At 41.9% G+C, this 22,692-nt stretch overlaps 2 protein-coding genes across 3 annotated transcripts; both read left to right on the top strand.

The window, feature by feature from the left end:
* Window positions 1–811: 811 nt before the first annotated feature.
* Window positions 812–4,888, top strand: coq3 (coenzyme Q3 methyltransferase). Of its 2 annotated transcripts, none has more exons than XM_061288398.1 (6): window positions 812–1,069; window positions 1,287–1,424; window positions 2,109–2,208; window positions 3,172–3,438; window positions 3,805–3,866; window positions 4,371–4,888. In XM_061288398.1, the coding sequence occupies exons 1-6, from the start codon at window positions 876–878 to the stop codon at window positions 4,483–4,485; spliced, it is 876 nt and encodes a 291-aa protein (XP_061144382.1). In that variant the 5' UTR covers window positions 812–875; the 3' UTR covers window positions 4,486–4,888. The 2 variants fall into 2 exon arrangements, with proteins under 2 accessions (XP_061144382.1, XP_061144381.1); XM_061288397.1 differs by having other exon boundaries at window positions 3,707–3,866.
* A 2,632-nt stretch (window positions 4,889–7,520) lies between these two features.
* On the top strand, window positions 7,521–16,902 carry faxcb (failed axon connections homolog, metaxin like GST domain containing b). Its single transcript, XM_061288396.1, has 6 exons — window positions 7,521–7,780; window positions 9,827–9,962; window positions 10,138–10,334; window positions 13,430–13,647; window positions 14,210–14,326; window positions 14,449–16,902. Exons 1-6 carry the CDS (start codon window positions 7,521–7,523, stop codon window positions 14,769–14,771), a joined length of 1,251 nt encoding a protein of 416 aa, XP_061144380.1. The 3' UTR covers window positions 14,772–16,902.
* Window positions 16,903–22,692: the final 5,790 nt, after the last annotated feature.

The raw sequence follows: 22,692 nt of genomic DNA, 5'->3' as shown, positions 1-22,692 counted from the left end.
TATAGTGACGCTAACCCGTTTCTTGACTACTGCCTAGGTGCTTTTTCAGCAAAGCACTGTCCACCCTCTCCTCCAGCTCAAGAAGTGCAGCACTGTTAGAAAACGTTAAGGGGTATCTGGCTTTGGGAGTGATATTTCATTATGGACCTAAAACGTATTGACCTTTTCAAGTGCACTTATTTCATTGCATATATCTCTAAAGTCGACTGTTTAAGTATGCATTGGACATCTTGCGTTTCTCTAACAAATTGATAAGCAGGTATTTCATCTATGAACTGACTGAAACATTTTATTGTAAGCATCTAATTGCATGTTTTCAGAGGTAAGAAGTCATCAGCGTGTTTGGTTTTTTTTTGCTGCTGCTTGGCTATTGAAAGGTTACAATGTTAATGCACATTTCTGAAAAGGCTCATTGGCTCAAATTACCTGGATAAAATTACCTAATAAATATTCAGCAATTATTTCTTATGGTCCCTGTGACTCCTGGTTTAGTGTTATCAGCCTGATGCTACAGTGAGACCGAAGAGATATCTTTTTCGGGGTTGGGAAAGGGGAACCTTAAAACTGACAATAGTACTTTAAAAATCAAAACTATAATTGATTTTTAATGCAGTATGATCAATGTGGCGTAGATGTTAATACTTAATGCGTACTTTTCTGTTTATCAACTCTTTTTTTTAAACCTGAAGTAATTATTCGCAAGGAAACGAACTTTTTAGAGTAACTCAGTCATCACAAAAGCTAAAAAAAAATACACCTGTCAGCACAAATAATGCAAGTCGGGAACCTTTGTGTACCGTTTGCTGTTTCTGTCCGAACAGTTATCATTAAAGTACCTGTCAGCCTCGAGTGTCAAGTACTGTTTGTCATTTAACATGCTTGCAAACAAGTTTGGCCGTACCGTGGTTAGGTTGCGTTGCTGCAACGCAGTGCCCTTATGCGGTGTTAGCCAGAGACATATGGGTCGGTACCGATCTGGTTGGGCTGTGGTGTGTCAACAGCGGACGCTGTGGCTCCAGATGAATGTTGCGGAGCGGACAAAACAGACTGCTGTGCACCGTCAACTCAGGTACTGTGCAGGAGTTGTGTAGCATTGCATGCCAAAGAATCTCTTATATTAACAAACATTAAACACGATTGATCCAACTGGCAATGGTAGTTTTTGCAGGTTTTATGTTTCTCTTGTTTGAACTTTAAGCTCAATTCCAATTGTATACTGATATATGAGAACTTTATGCTGTCATGATCAACCCTATTTGTGACATGTGTGTTTTTCCTCTGCAAAGTACAAGAACATCCCACCAAACCACAGTGGACCCTGACGAGCTGAAAAGGTTTCGATCACTGGCCAGCAAGTGGTGGGATGAAAATGGCGAGTTCAGAGCCCTTCACTCCATGAATGACCTGAGAGTGCCTTTCATAAGGTACGTTTGTACAGATTATGTACTATCTATTTTAAATTGCACTGCTTCCAACATCTCAGCCAAGTAGTCTTTTAAATGTCTAAAGTACTCTAAACCGGGGCTCATTTGTTCTTGTGGTATAATAGACACATTGAAGATGACAGGATTCCTCCACACATGTGCACATTTGCAGCCAATAGCATTTCAGCTTCCCTGGCACCGCATACTTGATTTATGATTTGATTGATAAGATCCGCTGCTGGGGCCGAGCATGATAATCGCGACTTGAGCCATCCTGCGCAGATGCCATTGCAGCTCTCCTCCTCTACCCCCACTATGGTCTCTTTGGTGCCGTTGATGTTTCGGCATAGTGACAGTCTGACAGATCCAGTGGCCGTGTTTTGAGTGTGGCTGATTTGCTTGATGCATTTCTGCCCCGAGGACATGTCTGAATGAGATGCAGCATCATTTTTACCATTGCTGCAGGGTTGTCACCTTCTGCCATTCTTACTGTGATGTTGTTAATGCCGCTGTGGTGCTTTCTTCTGTAAGGATCGAATGCACTTTTGGACTCATCCCTTGCACTCCATCAACTGAATGCGTACCAATCAATGAATTATTCTTCCCATTTCAGATTGCAGTCTTCTGTTGTCTTTGCTTATAACATTCATGTTTTAATTATTTTTTTCTCATTTTCCTGATCAGAGATAATCTGCTGAATGTGCACAAAGCACATCATCCTGGAAAACCACTTGCCGGACTAAGAGTTCTGGATGTCGGCTGTGGAGGCGGCCTGCTCACTGAGGTAGTGGCGTTTTATATATATGTGTATGCGTGCAGAGCTGGTCCCTTCAACACAATTTTCCGCAATTGTTCAAATGACTTTCTTGTATGTCAGATTGTCTGGTCCGACAAAACAAAGGTCTGTCGCAGTGTGAGAATGTGCTTTCAGTACCCACTGCTCATCCTGACATATAACGCTAAACAATAAACATTGAACCGTCCGTCTAATTTGCGCTTTCTGTTGACATGACTGGTCTCAGTTTGGTGGAGTGGACAGTCGGTCGTTTACATTTGTTTATGTGTTTGTTAGTGTTGATCGCTGTTCAGTAGAGACGCAGCGCCTGTCTCAGCTTTCACTCACGCTGAGGCTGTACTAGCTGCACGGTGTGATTCGCAAAGACAAAATCAGGTCCCGTATTTATGCGGCTCACACAGACTGTCATTTAAATGCCGACACGGAAGCAAGTCACAAAGTCTGTCTGTGGCAAATGCAACTGGGAAAGTGTCTCTGTATGTTTTTGTCAATGGAAGCCTTCCCATCACAAAAGATCAAGTTTAGGTCTTAGACACTTGCTTTGGGCTAAGTTCACGCCAGGCTGCATTTTTAGCCTATGTCCGTTAGGGGGCACTAAATTGCAATCCTAATCACTCCTGACTAATGTTTCCTAGCGTTTTTTGAGCCAAGGCACACATTCCACATAAGAAAAATCTTACAACACATCAAAATGACATCAAAAGTAAGAATACGGAAATAATGATTATCTTGTCTCAATTTACGCCCAAATTGACTTGGTCAATGTGATGTCTGGGCTTGTTTAAATTTAACACAAAACTGATGTGGTTGTAGAAAGCCATGAGTAGGATATATGATCGAGTGTGTGTCTTTGCAAATTTCTTATTTTATTTTTTTATTTCCATATGCAATGATGATAATAATAATACATCTTTCCTTTGTACCACTCCACCTCCTCCATTCCTCTCCCAGCCTCTTGGTCGCCTGGGAGCCAGCGTGTTAGGTATCGACCCAGTGGAGGATAGCATTGGCACGGCACAGCTGCATTTGTCGTATGACCCCGATCTTGGCGAGCGGGTCGGCTATCGGGCGTGCACCCTGGAGGAGCTGTCGGCAGATGCGGCGGGAGGAGAGACGGACCGCGGGGACGTCCTGTTTGATGCCATCGTAGCGTCCGAGGTCGTGGAACATCTGGCTGACCTGGAAACATTTGCAATCTGCTGCAGCCACGTGCTGAAGGTGTGCGCTTGCTTCCAGCTGCTCCCTCAAGTCAGTTACTGCTCTGCATCCCTGAGGCACATATGGTGACATTATTAAGGTACCCTCTGCTGTGCCTCAATGGGAATATACTATTAGTTTGTTTTTCAAATTGCAGTTGGCAAGTCTCAAAAGCAAACTGAAAGTCTCCCTTTTCATTATCCCTTCATTGTTTCTACATGTATGTAGTTATTCGTATGATTATCTGTCTCGATCTGCACTTCCCACTTTTGATCTTGTCCCTATGCAGCCAGGCGGCTCACTCTTCATCACCACCATTAATAAAACCAACCTGTCATATGCCTTGGCTATTGTGGCGGCCGAGCAGCTGATGCGTATCGTTCCCAGGGGGACGCACGACTGGGAAAAGTTCATCAGCCCAGTAGATCTGGAGCGCCGTCTAGAGTCCAGTAAGTTACTAGAGGGAGCATCAGAAATGCGTAGCCATAGCCCCCGCATTTACTTAACAGTGCTGTGAAGACGTATTTCCTCCATCCTGATTTTATCACGACTTTAATATCCCTAACTGTTAATGTGTTCAAAACAAGTTAACCACAGTGATTATGATGAGTGATGATGTACCTAATGTGAAAATGAGCCTTGCCTATCTCGTCATTTTTAAAAATATTTAATTGTGCAGGTTAAAGTGGAAGTCAGTCCAAACATTTTATTTTTGAAAATCCTTTCTGCGCAGCCCAACTAGTCAAAACACGGTGTTCTGATTAATGCTTCGTATGTAGAATATAGCATAATAGATAGCAATATTAATTTCTCCGAAATCTTGGTTGATTTGAACATTTGTATAATTATAATAATTAATTGTGCACAACTTTTTCATAATTTAACCGTACATATTTACAGCATGTCTTCTCTTTTTCCTTCTTTGACCCTCATTTTACTTTCTCCTCCATCAGATGGTTTCTCGGTGCAGTCGGTCCAAGGTATGATGTACAATCCAGCATCAGGAGGCTGGAGCTGGATCAACAGCACTGCCATCAATTATGCCCTGCACGCTGTCAAATTGGCTGAGGAGCCTAACTCAGACTCCAAAATGGGCAACCCGGAGAACTCCACAGCATCACACAGCTGAGCCACTGCATCTAGACATTGGTCAAGTTATTTTGAGCCAGTTGCTGGTTTGCACATCTAAGCAGCAGACAGGTATGCAAATGAGTTCATCAGAAGAAAAGCTGCAGCTCCACATTGTAGGTGTTTGAATGTTCATAGCTCCTTGAGTCACTGAATATTCTGAACATGAGCCAAATATGTTATTTGTGACGAGAATGCAAACACCAAATAGGGTTTTCCGCCACAAGCGTGAGTATTTTTAGCGTGGAAGCGGGAAGAGGGGGTAGTCACATGCTGGTGAGGCTTGATATCATTTCACGTGCCACTATTATGTAATACGACTAAAGGCAATGGCATAAAATAAGTCACGTTTTGTCTGATGTCTGAATAGATGTGATGTGATAGCTGTTTTCAATTGCTCTAAATGTATTTTGTTGGAATCCAACCTCATACAATAGGGAAGTTATTATTTCATCCCTTCCTGAATTGGTTTGCTCACTTTTAAATAAGCTGTTCTCAATCTCCAAATGTTGTAGTTAGTTATAGATTATGGTAGTTGACCGACTATCAGTCAAAAATGCAGAAAGAAAATCAAATTCAAGGCATGGGTGCATCTTTCAGCATGGCAACCACCCAAAACCTACATCCAGGGGAGAGAAAAAAAAAAAAAGTAGTGGCGCACAAAAGAAAAGCATATTGAGGTTAGGGCGCGCAAGCATTTCTCTTTTGATGTCAGAATAAAGGAAAATCTGTGAAGTGAGCAGAAACTTGGGATTTCCAAACTGCAGCCAAGAAACTTGAAAGATTTAAAGACTTTCTGTAATGAGGATCAAAATCCCTTGCAAGGTCTCATCGATGTGCTTGCCAACAATAGTTTCTCTACTCAGCACAGTTTTTACAGAAGTTTAACTAGGTCTATGCCTTTTTTTTTTTTTTAACTCTAGCTACCCACGCCATGCAACCTTGCATTCAATAAATACTGAAGTAGTTAAGGCTTTTTATTTACACAAAAGTCATATTCGACTCTAATATTATTCACAGGAGCACTTCTCCTTTGCCAAAATAATCCATCCACCTCACATATCTGCTCAAAATAAAAGGCTCACTCTAAAATGTGCACTACAAATACAGAGCACAACTGTTTTCACCATACATGAGTGTTTAGAATTTGTGTTTGTTCATGATGAAGATACAAATCAATTTAAGAAGAACATTTGAAATCACACTAATATTCATGACATTTTAAACACTAACAGTTGACATTTTTCCACACCTCGCTCTTCTTTTCTGGTGTGTTCAGTAAATAAAAGATGAATTTCGAAGTAGCCTTTATCACCCGAAATTATTTCTGTCAACAAAAAAAAGTTTGGACACCTCATACTATTATTTTCCCCTGCACGCGCACTCAACCCGCGGGTGTTGTGGCACTCAATGGACACCGACGCAGATCACCCTGCTGCTCTCCCAAAAGGTGATCTTATTGACTTAGACAGGTCACCACCTGTTGAGCGCCTCCACGATGTTGGAAGGATCTGGACGAAATCTTATTTGAGCAAGTTCTTCGCAGCCATCTGTAGGCATGCCCGGCCAACGTTCTCCCTCAACGCGCGATGGTCGGCAGCTTCAACATGAATTACCTCTTCTACTTCCGAGTGAGTGCAATACTACATTTTTTGATAAGACCTTTACTGCTTAAAATATGTCACCCAGCAGAAGTTAAAATTTTGCATTCTGCAATGAAGTTTCTTTGTCTCACCGATTACATAAGATAGAGCTTTAAGGGAATTTGTAGCAACATCCACATCTACCGTAGTTAGTAAATAAAAGTATAGCCAGTAGTTAGAATATAAAGTAATTACATGTAATGTACACATTTAAAGTATAGCAAACTATAGACCACAATAATTTTAATCAAAAAGTAAACAATTATGAAAGATGAATTTTAGATGTACAGTTTCTCAAATATTTGTCCTGAGTTAGAATTACAATTTTATTTAGCACTGGTAGAATGTACTACTTTTAACAGCCCATATAACACAATAAGGCCCAACCATCCACGCTGCCGGTTTGAGTTGATCTAGTGGGCCACTGGTCTCACTGGGATGAACAGGCTCGTTAGGGTGGGGTGGCTCCTCCACGTTACCAAACAATAGACCGGTGGTGTTAAGTTGGCGCTATTTGCTAAACTGCGACCGGATCTCAACCGTACTATGCCAAAATAAAGGCAATGAAAACCAGGGACAATTGTTAAGATGGGGCAATTGTAAGACTTGCAGGAGCAAGTTATAAATGACCTGATTCACCCTGCACATGCTATTGTGGATAAAGTACTGTTATAAAGTCGACATTTATTTGAGGAAAGTCTATACTTTGTATGAATTGCCGGACAAACATAGTACCTGAATAATACCTGAGTAATGTCAAAGTTGGAGTGAGTTAATGCTTTGTGAGAAAGAAATTGCATACATTGAGTATTGCACCTCATGTCCGTATTTAAAATGACATTTTTTTATACGTCTTGACATTCACCATAGTTTAATCTAAAATGTAGGGTGGTGTCCATCTCAAATATGTTCATTTGAGCTCCTTGGGCCTTTACAAATCTGTTAGAGATTCTCAAGTATGCTGTAGAAAATTACATAACTGATTTATTCTTGTTCGTGCGTGGATTAGAAGATAAGCAGCGTGAGACTTTCTCCCAATAAATCAACACATGAACTTCAATTAAAAATTATTTTGGAAAAACGGTACCGGAAGCCAATCTCTCAAGCTTCTCCTTAACTTGACGATGACAGACGCTTCAATGGAAAGTGAAGTCAGGGGGCGATGAGAATCAAGAAGAAGGGAAATCGAAGTATTTACTCCTGGTAGTTTTGCGGAACTATATGAGCCCTCCAACACATACTCGCTATCATGCCGTAGACCGGCTTGTACATGAAGCCTAGCGGGGAGCGAGGCGCCGAGGAAGAGGGCCGGTTGTGACCGACGGAGGGAGGATGTACTGGGCTGCTGGCTTCGCCTCTTCCCGGCCGTGTGTGGTGGATCTCGGGCGGAATCACAGCCTCCCCCTCGGGCTGTGTGTGTCCGAGCAGCCGCAGTCGTTGTATGGATATATCATCGCCTTCCCTTTGCAGGACTACGGTGGCATTATGACAGCTCTGGGCTCCGACTCCTGGTGGAAGAAGACCCTTTATATCACTGGGGGGGCCCTCCTGGCTGCTGCAGCCTACCTCCTGCACGAGCTGCTCGCCATCAGGTATTCTCGATCGCTCTGCTTTCCTGACCCCCAGGACATCAGTGCTCTTGTGAAACTTATTCCATCTGACCATTTAGTGTTTCCGTATCACAAGCGCTGTTTGTTACTCACTGGGGATTCCCTGTCTGCTTCCTCTTTCCAAGGGCACGAGTTAGGGAAATCTATATATTTAAATAACATATAAATCACGCGTCCGCTCATGTGCCATCTCCCGTGCCCGCCCATTCGCCACCTGAGCGTGACTAAAACGAAGCCCTCATCGGTCCGACCTTTAATGAACCCCCCCGCTGTTGCGACTCCTCACATACACTGTTCAGTATTTTCTATCCCTTTAGATGTGTAATGAGATGTGATCAGTCCTTGGGATACCACAGATTAATGGAGAGTGCTAGGCTGGCAATTATGGGATTATTTTGGGCTAGACTGGTTCAGAGGAGTAAATGCATCCGGTGTAAACAGTGTCTCGGTCCTACTTCCACCGTAATAATCCTAACCTTGCATTCCGTGCACAAGAACTGCCGCAGAATCACGTGCAGCCCACTGAGGCTGAAGCCAACCTACCAGCATCATCTGTTTGGGACATGTGATGTCATGTTGGCGTAATGCAGTTGTTGTTATTGCTGTTTTTCTTGTTGTTTTTAATTTAATGTAGCCGATGTGGAGGGCACGGAAGATGACACGTCGCAGATCTCTTAACATAAACCCTGCAATGTTTGTGTGACTGGTAGAGGAGCTGTTTCAGCACCACTGGGCAGTGGACAGAGACACAAAGGCAGCCGACTCAGCGCGAGAAGTGAATTTACGTTCATTTTCTTGTCATCAACCAACCAATAATATCAGAGCCAGACAATCCTCTTTCGGTCTTAAGCAGTTTGATTTTGGGGCCAGAATTAGAATGAATTTCCGAGGTTTATTTTTTTCTATACATGCCTTCATTCAGTCAATTTTTCTTTGCTTTGCACTTTGACTATGAGCAAATATTTGAAATATGCCAATGAACTCATCTCACTGTACAACAAGCTGTTTAAAACAAAACAAAACAAAACAAACATACAACATCGCTCACAATTAGTATAATATGATAACACATTGTTATAACCCTTTAAGGAACTCATGTTGGAACACAAACTGCCGAGTAATACGTAGACAGTCAATATTTCGAGCTATGCAATATTAATCACTCATCAACAAACCATTTTATGGTTCAGTGAAAAGTGATCCTTCTGGAGATTCCACTCCATGTCAGCAATATGTATGACTAGTGTATTGTAACTGTTGAAGCATGTTATGAGTCTTTTCGGAGAAAAATGCCATATAAATGAAACCTACTTAATTACATTTATCGGGTTTCTTTTGATTGACAATGTGTTTAGGATTGTTTTCTGGGGCTGCATTGTATCACACTTTGTGATATTTTGGGTACTTGATTTTAGTACAGGAGTCTTTAGTGCACTTATAGACACAAAAATACGAAATCAGTTGTATTGCAACTGAGTCACTAGAAGAGTCACCTAACTTCCTTGTGGAGTGGGTTCAATACCCCAAATATAATAGTGTGAGTGTGTCTGTCTCTATCTGTGCCCAACTGAAGACAAGTCCAGGGTGTCATCCCGCCAACCCCAAGTCATCTTGAATAGGCCTTGCATCCCTAATCAGAATAAACTGTATCTAAAATAGATTAGTGGATGACTCTAAATTGTTTAAAATTGTCTAGATTTTGTTGGTTGGCATTTGATTCCATGACAATTATCATCAAAGGTGACCGTAAAGTGATTAAAAAAATCACCAATGCTAAGAAACAGCCTCCAAACACTCTCAAAAGTGAGTACATTATTTGTGCTCAGTGTATGACTGCATTACTTGAGTGATACGGGAAATGTCCAGCCATTCTTGAAAACTGTGCGATGACTCAGTCAGTCAAGTATTGATCGGTTTATAGATTAAACTGATTTGGTTTGATTTTACTCACTGACGGACAATATTATGGAACGACAAAGAGAATTAGACGAGCGTCATCTGACGACCAAATTCTCACTGTGTGTGCAGGAAGGAGCAGGAGTTGGACTCTAAAGATGCCATCATCCTCCATCAGTTCTCCAGACCAAAGAATGGTGTTCCCAGCCTCTCACCTTTCTGCCTCAAAATAGAGACTTATCTGAGAATGGTGGACCTGCCCTATCAGGTAACCGTCTGTGCTTTTTGCTCCTAAAACAATTAGACTGTAAAACAGAATGACTATTTGCTGTTTGTAAACAATTCTATTGACTTCATGTGTGTTGAATTGGATTGTTGAGGATAAGCGCTAAAAAAAAAGAAACGATGGATGGCCTCTGAGACGCTGTTGTGTGTCTCCCTAGAACTATTTTGATGGGAAACTGTCAGCACAGGGCAAGATGCCTTGGCTGGAGTACAACTACGAGCAGGTCTCAGGGTCCGAGTTTATCGTTGACTTCTTGGAAGAGAAACTGGGGGTCAACCTCAACCACAACCTCACGCCGGAAGAGAGAGCCGTGTCTCGAGCGGTCACCAAAATGGTTGAAGAACATCTATACTGGTAAGGCTATCCATGTAGTTTTGCAGCTTTGAGGATGACTGTGTTGTCACATTAATCACCAATCATAAATTCATAACATGAAAGAACATTTGAAGAGAAGTTACACCTACACTTCCATGCACATACACATCGATTTATTAAACAGGGAAAATCCACCTGTATTTATTCATCTCAAAAGGCAGCCATCTTGCCACTTGGCGGCTGACAATGACATCACAGTTGCCAGGTCTCAGGTCACAACCAATCACGGCTCACCAGTTTTCTGAAGCTGAGCCGTGATCGGCCGTGATCTGAGATGTACAACTGTGATGTCATTGTCAGTCGACATCAAGTGGCAAAATGGCCACTCCCTGTAATGGATATAAATGGGTGAAATTTGCCACTTAACTCATATCCCACACACACTATAATAATCAGAATGCCATGTTTAGACTATGGGGGCACATACAACATATTATTGTAAAGGTCTTTTCAGGGTTGACTTCCTCTTTAAAGTATGGAAACTTTGGCCCTGTTTTGGAATCTCTTACATTGTGTGGATATACCTAATGCTGTAGCTGATTTCTGCCAAGCACTCATTATTGTTTTTTTGGGGCAGCAGTTTTGCATCATGGTTACTTTCAAACTGTTTACATCTACCTTTACGTAAATATAGGAATGACAAAACAGTAATAAGATGAAGGAAACACAATTAGATGAACAATAGCGTTCCAATGGTGAGTCACTCCACCTTGACTGAGCGAGAAGGACTCCATTTATCAGAACACACTTTCCACACTGAAGCCTTGAATGTTTTTCCATTACTTAGATGCTCCACTGATACACACACACACACACGGGCACACATACCTCTCAGTATTTTGCCTCACGACAACCTGACATAATCTCTGGACTGTACCTAGTGTATGTTGTGTACAGTAATGTTCAAAAAGTGACCTCCCATCCACAGAGGTCATTGCTTGGTGCCTCTCACTCATTTTATGATTCCTTGCTTCTTCTGTCCACCCTGTTCCGTGTTTAGACTTCCATGCTCACCTCCTGAATGAATTATTGATGTCAGGGAAGGGCAGTGCTGTGGCATGCTGCTGCTTTTGTAACAAGATACAGGCTAAGAAGAACGGCTGAAATATTTTGAAAAATAATTTAATTGCACCCTCATTGCGTTCTGTTTTTATATTTCTGGTCAAGGACACATTTTATGTTCCTAAATATCATTGAATTGCCATATTTGCTGCTCATAATGGGACTATTAACTATTGATTTATAATTTGAGGCTACGTCTTAGTTGGGTTTGCTGAGTTTCTGAGCTTTAAAGGTTCTGGGAAATTTTGGACATTCAGACTTAATTAAATTTGGGTTTGATAAAGGATCATCTTTAATGTCTATAACATGTCAGTGGTACTTAAAGAGGTTCTTTTATCATCATCTGAATGTGGCCTGATGGATCAAATGGTGTAGTGATGATGTAATGGGTCACTTGCCTGACTTCCACACTTGGTTCAGTTCTCACTCAGTGACAAACCAGGCTGTACATGACTGGGATCGTTGCACTGATGTGCTACAGAAAACGGATGAATATTGCATGCTGGGCAGGGATGTGTTCTGCATAGTCCTTAAATAAAACTCGGTGTGCACTATGCATGGAATACAGCATTTGAAAAGTGCAGGATATAACACCAACTGAATATTTATTCATTTTGGTCATTGTGACCAAGGTCCTTCTGCAAAACGGTTTTATTTTAAAAGAAACACGCAATTTCCAAGTTTTCTATTTATTTTAATTCCCCCCAGATTCCCAAATATGTCTATCAGTCTTAATAGGACTCTGAACATTGCTGCAAATGTATGTGCGTTTTGGAAATAGGATTATACAAACGTTATTTAACCTCTTAGGCTGAGTCTTACTTCTCCAAAACACTCACTCATCTCTTTGAAGCGGAACAGTTGGGCGCACATTCAACTCACACTGATTCAGCCTTTGTAGCGGACTAATGAATTACATAAGCGAGTAGAAAAACAACCCTCACTGCCCCTTTAGCTAAATCCTTTTTTCTATATATATATATATATATTATGGTCACATAACTTGCACTCATTGGCTTTTTCAAATCAGCAAAGAAAGAGCAGCATATACGCTCAGGGACGAAGATGATAAACAGGAAGTGGTGTGTGGCCCCTCTAGTCATCAAGCCTAACTGTAAAACAAGCCAGATGCTTTTATCCAATTTTCATCAAGCAAGCAGAAGACCAGACGTTTCGTTATAGTCTTATCATGACTATCCTGACTACCTATAGAATGATGCCATTGTACTAAACGTCTCTCCTCCCAGTTGGACTGAACTAAAAGGTCAGTCTCTAATCTCTTTATCCAAAGACTGTGTGAGGAAGTATAGGTGTGTATGTTTATAGAGACTTAATCTTGTTAGTGTCTGCACGCAGGAGCACTGACAGGGATTTTGAGTCCCATTGAAAAATAATAAAACTCTCCCTGCAATTGCTTCTGTCAGTCTAGAAGTCTCCCCTTCAATTTAGAGCATCCCTGTCAGCATGCAAAGCAGCAAGTTAGATAGGTGGTCAAATTTACCAGCGCTTCTCTGTTTTCTGATTGATGAGGTTGCGCTAAAGCTATGGTATTGTATAGCACTGTTGATTATTGTGGTTGTACTGCAGTGTTTCATCATGACCGATATTTTCCGTTATTAATATGCTATGAAGCTGAACAAGGTAACCAAACTCGGAGCTGATGGGCTGAGGAAGCACTGATCTGTTGATTAGGTCAAGGGTGGTTCCCAGATACAAAGCTGTGTTGTTAACAGGATGCAAAGGTTGAATCTCTGAATACAATGCAGCACATAGCCACATGCTGTATTAATAAAGGGCTCAGATCCTCTGAGGAAGGAAATTGGGTGTTTTGATGCATCTCCACCAGAGGACGCCAGTGAGGCACCTGAGATTCTCAGTATATGAAAGAGTGAATCCAGTTAATTTCAGAAATGATTTGACTTACTATGGCACCAACGTGAACAGGTCAAAAATCTGTTTATCTATAAAACTTGGCATGGATTTGTTTCACTGTGTATGTTATGTTTTTTCAGGACGATCGCCTACTGTCAGTGGGTGGACAACTTGGAGGAAACCCAGAAGCTTCTGGCAATGAGTGGGCCTCTTAGCGACACACTAAAATGGCTGCTGAGCCGCCTGAACGGCAGCATGGTACGCAGGGAGATGTACGGCCACGGCATCGGTCGCTTCTCCAAGGAGGAAGTCTACGCCTTGATGGAGAAGGACATGAGGACACTGGCCACCCTGCTGGGTAGGAGATGACAAGTTTAAGCATTCTAGGCCAAATCTAGTGGAAAGTGCAGTGAAGGTTTCTTTCTTTCTGTATTTTTGTAGAGGAGCACCTGTAGAAAGGGGTGTATGTGTCGTTGTGGGAGTGAACACAAGCTGCTTCCCGGGCAATTTAAGCGGCTCCTCTGATTCCTTTTAAAATTAGAGGCGTACAGAGGTCCTACTTTTATTCAGGGTTCAATTCTGACACACACCACAGTGCAAATTTTAAAGGGTGGGGCCAGACAAGCGTTTTGCCAACAAACTCAATGTTCTTCACATAATTAAAATGATACTAGCGCATAAGTTTCGAATTTGGATTTTAAAACATGTACACTTTTTTAGTGTGCTTTGAAACTTTATTCATTCATAGTATTCACTCTGATAATAAAAGATACAAACAAATCTGATTACGGTATTATTCACAAATGGGAATAAAATGCTTTTCAAGGGTAATGGGGTTGGGGGCGGGGGGTTATACAAGGGGTCGTATTAATCACATGAAGACACAGTAAATGGGGTTGTCTCTTCCGTACAAAATATAGGTGATAAGAAATACTTCATGGGCTCCAAGATATCCACATTAGATGCCACAGTGTTTGGACATCTTGCTCAGGCCATGTGGACACTGCCTGGTACGCGACCAGAGCAACTCATTAAAGGTTTGTGGGATGTAATATTAAATTAATTAAAAAAAAAAATTAAAGAAAAATCGCAACTTTTGTTCTTCTGTGTTTTGAACTAGTACTACTTAAGATCAAACTGAACTCTTGTGTTGTCATAGGGGAACTGATCAACCTAGCCATGTTCTGTGAACGGATGCGAAGGAAGTTCTGGCCTGAATGGTTTGTGGAGGTAGAAGATCTTTATTACGATGGAGACAGCGAGAGCAGCCGCTGCACGCCGTCGCCGACTGGTCTGCTTGACTTCGGGCTCTTCTCCAGAACTGACACTTTGGACGACAGCGACGGCAGCAGCCACTCGGCCGGACACACGCACGCACACACGCCCGGCTCTGACCACTCGCTATTTGACTCGGATGTGGGCACGGGGTCAGACAATGAAACCCAGCTCAAGGATGAAGCGATGCCTGACTTGGAGGTTTGACGTGGCGATGGCTGACAGAAAGAGGCTGATTGGAGAGTGGAACAGCTGTCACCACAACCTGCTGAGCGCAGAACAACAGAATCGCTGTTCAGACTCTCTTGAATACCCAACATGTTCCAGCTTCCATTTTGGACAGTGTGGGTATTGAGATGCACAGTAACAAAACTGAACCACTAATTTTGCATTTTACCGTCCAGTTTGTTCTTTCCTAAAATGTCACAACTGTCATGGTGGCATTTTGTCTCTGCCTTATTTGTGTGGTCTTGTGATACAGAAGAAGGTGTTGGAGATAAGCAACAAGTAAACAGCTCGGGTTTGTGCAAGTTCAGCGTCCATTTTACCAGTTGTCTTAATCTCATTCCAACATTTTATCATTCTAGTTCATGCGGGCTTTTATATATGGAAAGACTACATATCACATGTATTTGCATGTCTACGTCAAATTACAAACAGGACCGAACTTCTTTGCTGACTGGTTGAATGGAAACGAATAGATCAGCATCTCTGTGCCTGTTCCATGCATTTTATTTTTGTTTGTTTGTTTGTTTTATGTGTTACATTGGAGCTTTTGGTCATTTGCAAAGTGGTTGAGCAGGGTGGTTGTAGTTAACAAGAATGACCACTAGATGGCAATAACACCTAGCCATTAATTAAGAAGGCGTAATAGCATTGTTGCTACCATTTAGAAAGTTATATCCAATTTTCCTACTCAAAACAGTACTTTCATACTAGTACTAAATGCAGCTATAATCCTGCCACCGTGCTTGAATCAAACATGGTTGAAAGTTTGCGCTTTAGTTCACCAGTGCCGCTTTATTTTTCTTCATAGAAGATCTTATGTGTCAAATACATATATATTTTTGTTAGTCTTTTATTTCTTAACCTTGAAAGAGAAATTATTTTTTTGCACTATTTTATTTTTTATGTATATGAAAGCTTGGAGAATAGGACATTTGAGTTGAATTGGACCGAACAAACAGATTACAATGCATTTAAGTCATAAAACAGTTTGTGCAGAGAGCTTTTTGTGACTAAAACCTGCTCTGTGTGGATGTGAATGTTACTGGATGTGTGAATGTCATCAACTGACCAGTTGTTGGAAAGTCTTCATTGGATGCAGTAATCAGGATACCAAACTAACTTGCAAAACTGAGGTAATAACTGTAAGAGGACTGTCACTTTTAGGCTACTTTCAAATATTTGTGACAAACGCAAAGGGTCAACGTACCACTTTATTCATATTTTTTCCCTTTAGTTTTTATCCTCAGTTTGGGGCACTTTAAACTGAAAATGATTGGATGTAAACCCTGAAATCACTGATGTACATTGCAATATTTTCCTATAAGTCATAATATATTTGATTGTCATTCTTTATCATATCTCAATATTATTATTGTGTTATTCTCCCCTGACTGGCTGGGAGAAATCACATGGTTCTAGTTCCTGATTGTGAGGTGTGCTGACAAAGATGCTCATTGCCCGATAATCGTTTTTTTTTTCTCAGCCCTCTTCCATTCGTGAAGAATCATCCCAAGCATATTCGTAACTCATTGTGCTTCTTTTATAATGCACTGCTTTCATATCTAACGCCCATTAGAACTGCGTTCACCCTCCAAAAGGAACTAAAACAATCTTGTTAGGTTAAAATGGCGAAAACATTTTTACAGTGGTGCATGTTGATGCCAATGACTGCGACAGTATGCACCTCAGAAGTTCATCTACATTGTATGCAGCTGTAGGATTAATTTAATGTTAACCCTGGCTTGTAGCCTAACTGAATTTGGACTGAGTGTCACTCAAAATCAGGGTGTAACGCTTTTGCGCATGGTGACAAGCCACCTTCGATACGAACCAGTTCAAGAGTTGGACAGAGGAAAAAAGGCCAACAACTTCCATCATGTTGTCCTGTGGTTTGTCCCCTTCAAACTCTTTCTTCCATTTGGACTGCTTTCTACCAAGCCATATAAACGTCTCAAATCGTGTCATCTCTGTTGGTTTAATGTAAATACTGTATGTGTGCAAAAGTGTATCATGTAGTATGTAGAGCAGACTGATGGATCACACTGTGGCTGTGTAGTCAGAAAATGGGTCGACTGACTTATTTCAATAAAAGGCGTTGACAATTTTAAAAGTCCTCTCTTTTGTAAGGCAACATACAGAAAGAACTTTAAAGAAGGATTTTAAAAAGTCAATACCTTATCTGCCTATCTCTGAAAATGTGCAACACCGACCAACTGTTATAAAAAAGTGGGGCTATAACAATCACCACCAGAACGAAAGAGCCACTTTGTGAAGAAACACAATCATGTCAAAGCCAAAATCGAGTATATAAAGTTCGGCTAAGTTGTCAAACTGGGTTGGAGGGCACCTGGCATAAATATGTCAAGCGGTTAAACAATTAGCCATCATTAAAAAAAGAAGAGAAAATATGTTATAACTCTAAAATAGAATGTCGGCGGGTGTCAGTGAGGATGAAGTTGGTTGAAAACAAAAGGAAGGTGTGAAAAGGGTGAGAAGTAGCAGGTGGTGGGAACAAGAAGAGGCCAGAGGAGTGGCAAGAAGTTTCAGAGGAGGAGGACAGGAACTTCAGGAGTTAAGGAGAGTCGTGGGTGCAGCGAGAAGACGGCTTGGACTGACGGAGAAGGATGTGAGAAGGAGGCAAAAAAGGAAAGGAAAAGGAGGAGGCGCTTGGGGCAAGTAGCCCGCAAGGAGAAAGCGAGGGCCATGGATCAGGTAGCGAGCTCCTCGGGGACGGAGCAGGTGCGAGCTGCGAGCGAGGCCTTTGGGCCTGAAGGGGCTGCCAGAGCTTAAAACAATCTGCACGGCTCCTTTTTTTTAATTTGGCTTTTTTGAAGAGCCCACCCTCCTCTCTGTCTCTGTCTCTGAACAGATCAGCGAACCACAAAAAGAGGTAAACAAAGCTAAATTAAACCAGGGAACTCCCTCGGTAGAGCAAAACAAATTAGTGCAAACAAATTACACAGAGTCAACACACAAACAGTCGAGCATCTGTGACTCTGTGAACTACTGGAGCTGGTGGATAACATCTACAGTGCTACTACTATACAGTACATATTTACCAATACAGCTTAAAATTATTTATTTTCTGACTTTTGTGCCGTTGTATTCCCACGACCTTTTACTGTTACTGCCAGACTTTATGAAGAGGAATAAAAGAAGGAAAAAAAATAAATGACCACTGAAGCATGAATGAGAGGGCCTGGCTCACCTGAGAGAGAGAGAGAGAGAGAGAGAGGGAGAGGGAGAGAGAGAGAGAGAGAGAGAGAGAGAGAGAGAGAGAGAGAGAGAGAGAGAGAGAGAGAGAGAGAGAGAGAGAGAGAGAGAGAGAGAGAGAGAGAGAGAGAGAGAGAGAGAGAGAGAGAGAGAGAGAGAGAGAGAGAGAGAGAGAGCGAGAGAGAGAGAGAGAGAGAGAGAGAGAGAGAGAGAGAGATTAAACATGGGGTCAAAATGTCAGCCATATATTATTATTCTGTTGTATTTTTCTTTTTTTTCCCAGTGTTTGTCTTTCAGCTCAGTCAGATACCTCCCTTGGCCCCTTGGGTCCTTTTGGCCCTCTGGCTGTGGCTTTGGCCTGTCCATCTGCCTCCCACTATGCAAGTCTGGTGGGAAGGGGTGCGTGGAAGACCCCTGCACCCTTTTCAAACCCCATCCCCATGCAACGCCCTCACCAGCCCGGGGGCCAGCTGCTTGCTTGCCAGAATGTGCACATCGCTGCCAGGTGCGCCCCGGGACTCGCAGGAGGAACACCACAACACACACTCACAATACCAACACATATGCTCAATAAGCCTCTTTACAAATGGAGGCCCTACAACACACACGGTTGTACGATTTGGGCCAAATACAAGACGCACACACACACACATAGACACACAGACACCCACACACACACACACACGCACACACACACACATGGGGCTGAGACATTGGCCAATGATTTAATTTACAGGCTCAGGTGTTTCTCCACAGTCCTTCATAATGGCCTGAGCTTAGAGGGGTGAGGCACCAACAGGTAGTGCTGTTTTCTTAACTAATTGCAGCTTTAAGATTCCAGATTACTTTGGCTGGCCTATTCGATTTTGAAAAGAGTTTGTGTGTATGTTTGTCTGCATGCATGCATGTTGGGCCAAGGCAAAAGCAAACGAAGCACCTGCTTGAGGCCATCTGACCACTAAGGGGACCAAAAGCAATTAACACTCAACAGAGCTTGCTAAGCTTCGAGCAGTGTTATATTATTTTTAGTATTATCTTTGAAGTAGTATTGAAGCGGAACTGTGCAACTAAATGTTAGATATTGGCATTAAGGTAGTTAATTTGGAATTATTTTCACCAAACGTTTTTCACATTTTCATTCTGTTGTTTATGAATGAACAATATCAGAAAAAGATTTTTTTCAGCAAAATGCAAGTGCAAGTCAGCTGTGTGTGTGTGTGTGTGTGTCTCCAACAATTCTAATGTTGGCATGTTTTGTGCATTTATATCGTACTTACAGTAACCAGGTACAATTACGACCACTTGCACATTATTATAATATCCATTATCCATTCAGCTATCCATTTTATCCATCTATAGACCAGACATGAAAATGACCAAGTCGCAAATACTGTATTAAAGAGCCAGTACTTGCCAAAATCGCCCCCTGCCCTGAAATGGCAATGAGTTTCCTTTTTGGCACAAGGCCTCAAAAATGTCTGAATATTGTGATGAGGTTATATCTAATCGGAAAAAGATGATCTCACTATAGATCTGTCATTTTGTCTTGACCCCCTTTCTCTTACACTGCAGCTCATATCCAGCCGCACTTTTTATCCTCACCTTCGTCATGATCTTATCTAGTAGTTGCTTATGCCCAAATACCCCAATTGTTATGCTCTAAAAAAACAATAATTATATATTCCAAACAAGACTGTGGGAGCAATATAGCAGCTTTCTCTGATTTGCCCCATTCTTTTTTTCCTCCCTTAATCTCCCCCTCCTCTGTTTCATAAGAGCCAAGGGAGGTGGCAAAAGGAGTTTGGGGCGGTGGTGTGCTGGCAAAGCCTTTTTAAACTCTCCGGCATTATGGGGGATTATTTTGTGCAGAGATCCTGGCTTATGTGTCTGGTTTTTTTCACTCCCTCTTTCTCCTCTTGCTTGTGGCAGACATGCTCGGTAAACAGGTTGTGTCACACTTGATTGCATTTGAGAAATTAAAAAGCAGCAGTGACAATAGGCCAGTGCTGGTGGATGAGGGCCCTGGCGGGGTGGGGGTAGCAGTGGGGGGACACTGACACCATAAGACCCAAGTCTTTGGGGACCCCTGCTACGCTGTGTGACAGAAGCAGCCCTTGCTGCCACAACAATACGAGGGCTCGTCCTTCAGAGAGCACTCCTCCCGTGCACTTACCAAGTCTATCTGCAGCAGGCCATCTGCTCGCCTTCTCTCTTTCTTCTCAGTCCTCTTCTGTTTGAATTGGGCTCAAACATTCAAGTGTTTACCAGCACAAACACTAGTTGTAGGTGTTTGAGTGTTTTCAAGACATATTCCCCCTTGTGATTCACAAATAGTGTGTATACATAAGGAGCAATATTACTGCGCTTCTACATATTCAGTGCAAAAGTCATTTACAGGTAGTCAGTAACAGTTAACAACTCAAAAGAAGAACATTTTGGTTTTTGAATGCTGTGATAACTTTTGCTTCATGTTCCAAGGGTAAAGCTCCTGCAGTTAGGGGTTTGTCCTACAGGAGACAGTGTTATACTATAAAACATGGACAACACCTGGTTCTTAATAGACAAAGTTGTGTAAATGTTCGAAATCCGAAGTTCTTTTTCCCTTAAAACTATACTACAACCTCAGCCACCTTTAACATTAGCACTCTCACTGTATAAGTCTTATCAAGCACGTTTGTGTAAACTTGTTAGTTTGATTTTCATTATATGTGTTGTCATGAGAGTGACAGCCAGTTGCAACACTTCACAGGAACAAGCCAATTGTGTTTGTCAACACACTGTGCTCTCCCTGCAATAGTCAGCCATGTTTAATTTGATACGTCTCACTCGGCTAAATTTAATCTGGAGTTTTGCAGCATATTTGCGTGCAGTTATTTGATTTTGACAGGAGTGAAGCTGACACAAGTTCCGTCGCGTCCCATCCAAACGCTGCGCCTCCGTCGGGGGAGCAACTTACACTGGCCTGTCTCCAGCGTGGAGGCCTCCCTAATATATAATCTGTTGATTTACTGTCACCTCAAGGAGCACAGTTAACCCGAGGAGACGCCGCCGAAATTCATTAATCTAATTACATGTGTCATATTGGCCGAATGAGAAGGTGTTATAGCTTTGCTGCAGGATAAGTGCAAAGTAAGACTGGGTCCCACAAGGATAGCATGCAGCCGCCATGTGCTAACACTACTGTGCTTCATTACACTCTTAATTACCTATTGTTTCTAACCAGTTGGTAGCGTTTTAATGAGAATCTACAGGCAGTTAAATGTAATCTAAATTTTCTAATCTAGTGGTCCATTACCAAAGAGTCAAAATGTTATTGGTTTTGTGAGTAATCAGACTTTTAAATGGTGCTGATATCATTCCCGGAGGGCAGGACTGGGCTTCCACTGTGTAATTGAATTCAGATTTCTTCTCCTTTTTCCCTTTTCTTCTTTCCTCTCTTTGCAGAAGGCTCAGAGGAAGATTTCTCCGTTGCGGATGATCACTCGGGTCGAGGAGCATGTCTTTGGTTCTGGTTGGATCACACGTTTTTTTTCCCTACAGGCATAGGTCACAATGGTAACCCCTTCAAGAAAGAGTGTGGAATATGCACATACAGACAGCGTGCGTGCGTTTGCGTGTGTGCATGTGTGTGTTTGTGGCTTCGCCTGTCCGGTGTTCTGCTGTGCTGTCACCTGCAGCCAGATAAGCCAAAGGATTTATCACCTAGTGAATTGCCTTTGAGTGCTGGATAAAATGGTTCCAATGCATCCTCAGACGAAAATGTTGCGAGGTTAATGAGAGCCAAATTCGCAGAGGGCTAAATCTATTAGGTTTTCATGGATCGAATCAATCAACATGCACTGCACAGGGGGGATTTGTCATTTTGAAGCATTGCCCGTTTGAATTCCAAAACACAATCTACTACATGAAATGATTCACTTTGATTTTGATGGCTTCTTCATCAAGAAGATGACAGCTATGAACTAATTTCCGTTACGATTATGTTCCATACACTTATTAGCCCCAGCTTTCTTTGGTAGAACGTTCTCCTTCTACATCTAGAGAAAGCAGATTTTGGGGGATTTGATGCTTGTTTGAAAAGAAAAAAACGTTGCTTTCCATTTTTAATCACAGCAGCATTTCCATTTTTCATGCACGTTTTTACACTGCAGTTTAATGAAATTGTTTCATTATGTTATTGTGGTTTACAGCTAGCAGTGGAGTGGGCTAGCAATGCCTCATAATGTTCATCGTATTCGTGTTGGTGAAATAAAAGTATCATTTAGGGCCCCACCATGTCAATGCTGCACTAATTTCTTTTCACCTCTTCCTAATAAGACTCATGCCGTTAACTAACTGAGACGTGAGATTAGTTTAATTTTCTTCTGTAACTCCAAACAAGAAGACATGTATCATCCAAGTTATCCCGCACCCCGCCCCCATTAAAAAAAAATAAAGACATTTCTTTACTTTCCAACATTTAGCTGGAAACAAGCTCGCTTGAAACATTCTGTTTGGATGTCACACAAAAGTATTTTGTTTCTTGGGTAGGCTTATGACTGCAGAGTGGGCTTGTTATGTTCTAAATTTCTGGAACTTGATGTCTTTCTTCCATAGTTTTTTATTTGGCACATTGAATTGGCATAACTTTTATCTCAGATAGGATCGGGAGCAAAGCAAGCTAAGAAAACAGATACATCTCTCTTGA

This window comes from Syngnathus typhle, linkage group LG10, assembly GCF_033458585.1.
Source record: "Syngnathus typhle isolate RoL2023-S1 ecotype Sweden linkage group LG10, RoL_Styp_1.0, whole genome shotgun sequence".
Taxonomy (NCBI): domain Eukaryota; kingdom Metazoa; phylum Chordata; class Actinopteri; order Syngnathiformes; family Syngnathidae; genus Syngnathus; species Syngnathus typhle.
This window is presented reverse-complemented; position numbering and strand designations above follow the sequence as displayed.

Coding starts and splice junctions, on each gene's coding strand:
- faxcb (XM_061288396.1), top strand. CDS start 7,521: ATGTACTGGGCTGCTGGCTTCGCCTCTTCCCGGCCGTGTGTGGTGGAT. Junction 7,781..9,826: donor CACGAGCTGCTCGCCATCAG/GTATTCTCGATC, acceptor CTGTGTGTGCAG/GAAGGAGCAGGAGTTGGACT. Junction 9,963..10,137: donor TGGTGGACCTGCCCTATCAG/GTAACCGTCTGT, acceptor GTGTCTCCCTAG/AACTATTTTGATGGGAAACT.
- coq3 (XM_061288397.1), top strand. CDS start 876: ATGCTTGCAAACAAGTTTGGCCGTACCGTGGTTAGGTTGCGTTGCTGC. Junction 1,070..1,286: donor GCTGTGCACCGTCAACTCAG/GTACTGTGCAGG, acceptor TCCTCTGCAAAG/TACAAGAACATCCCACCAAA. Junction 3,439..3,706: donor GCTGCAGCCACGTGCTGAAG/GTGTGCGCTTGC, acceptor GTCCCTATGCAG/CCAGGCGGCTCACTCTTCAT.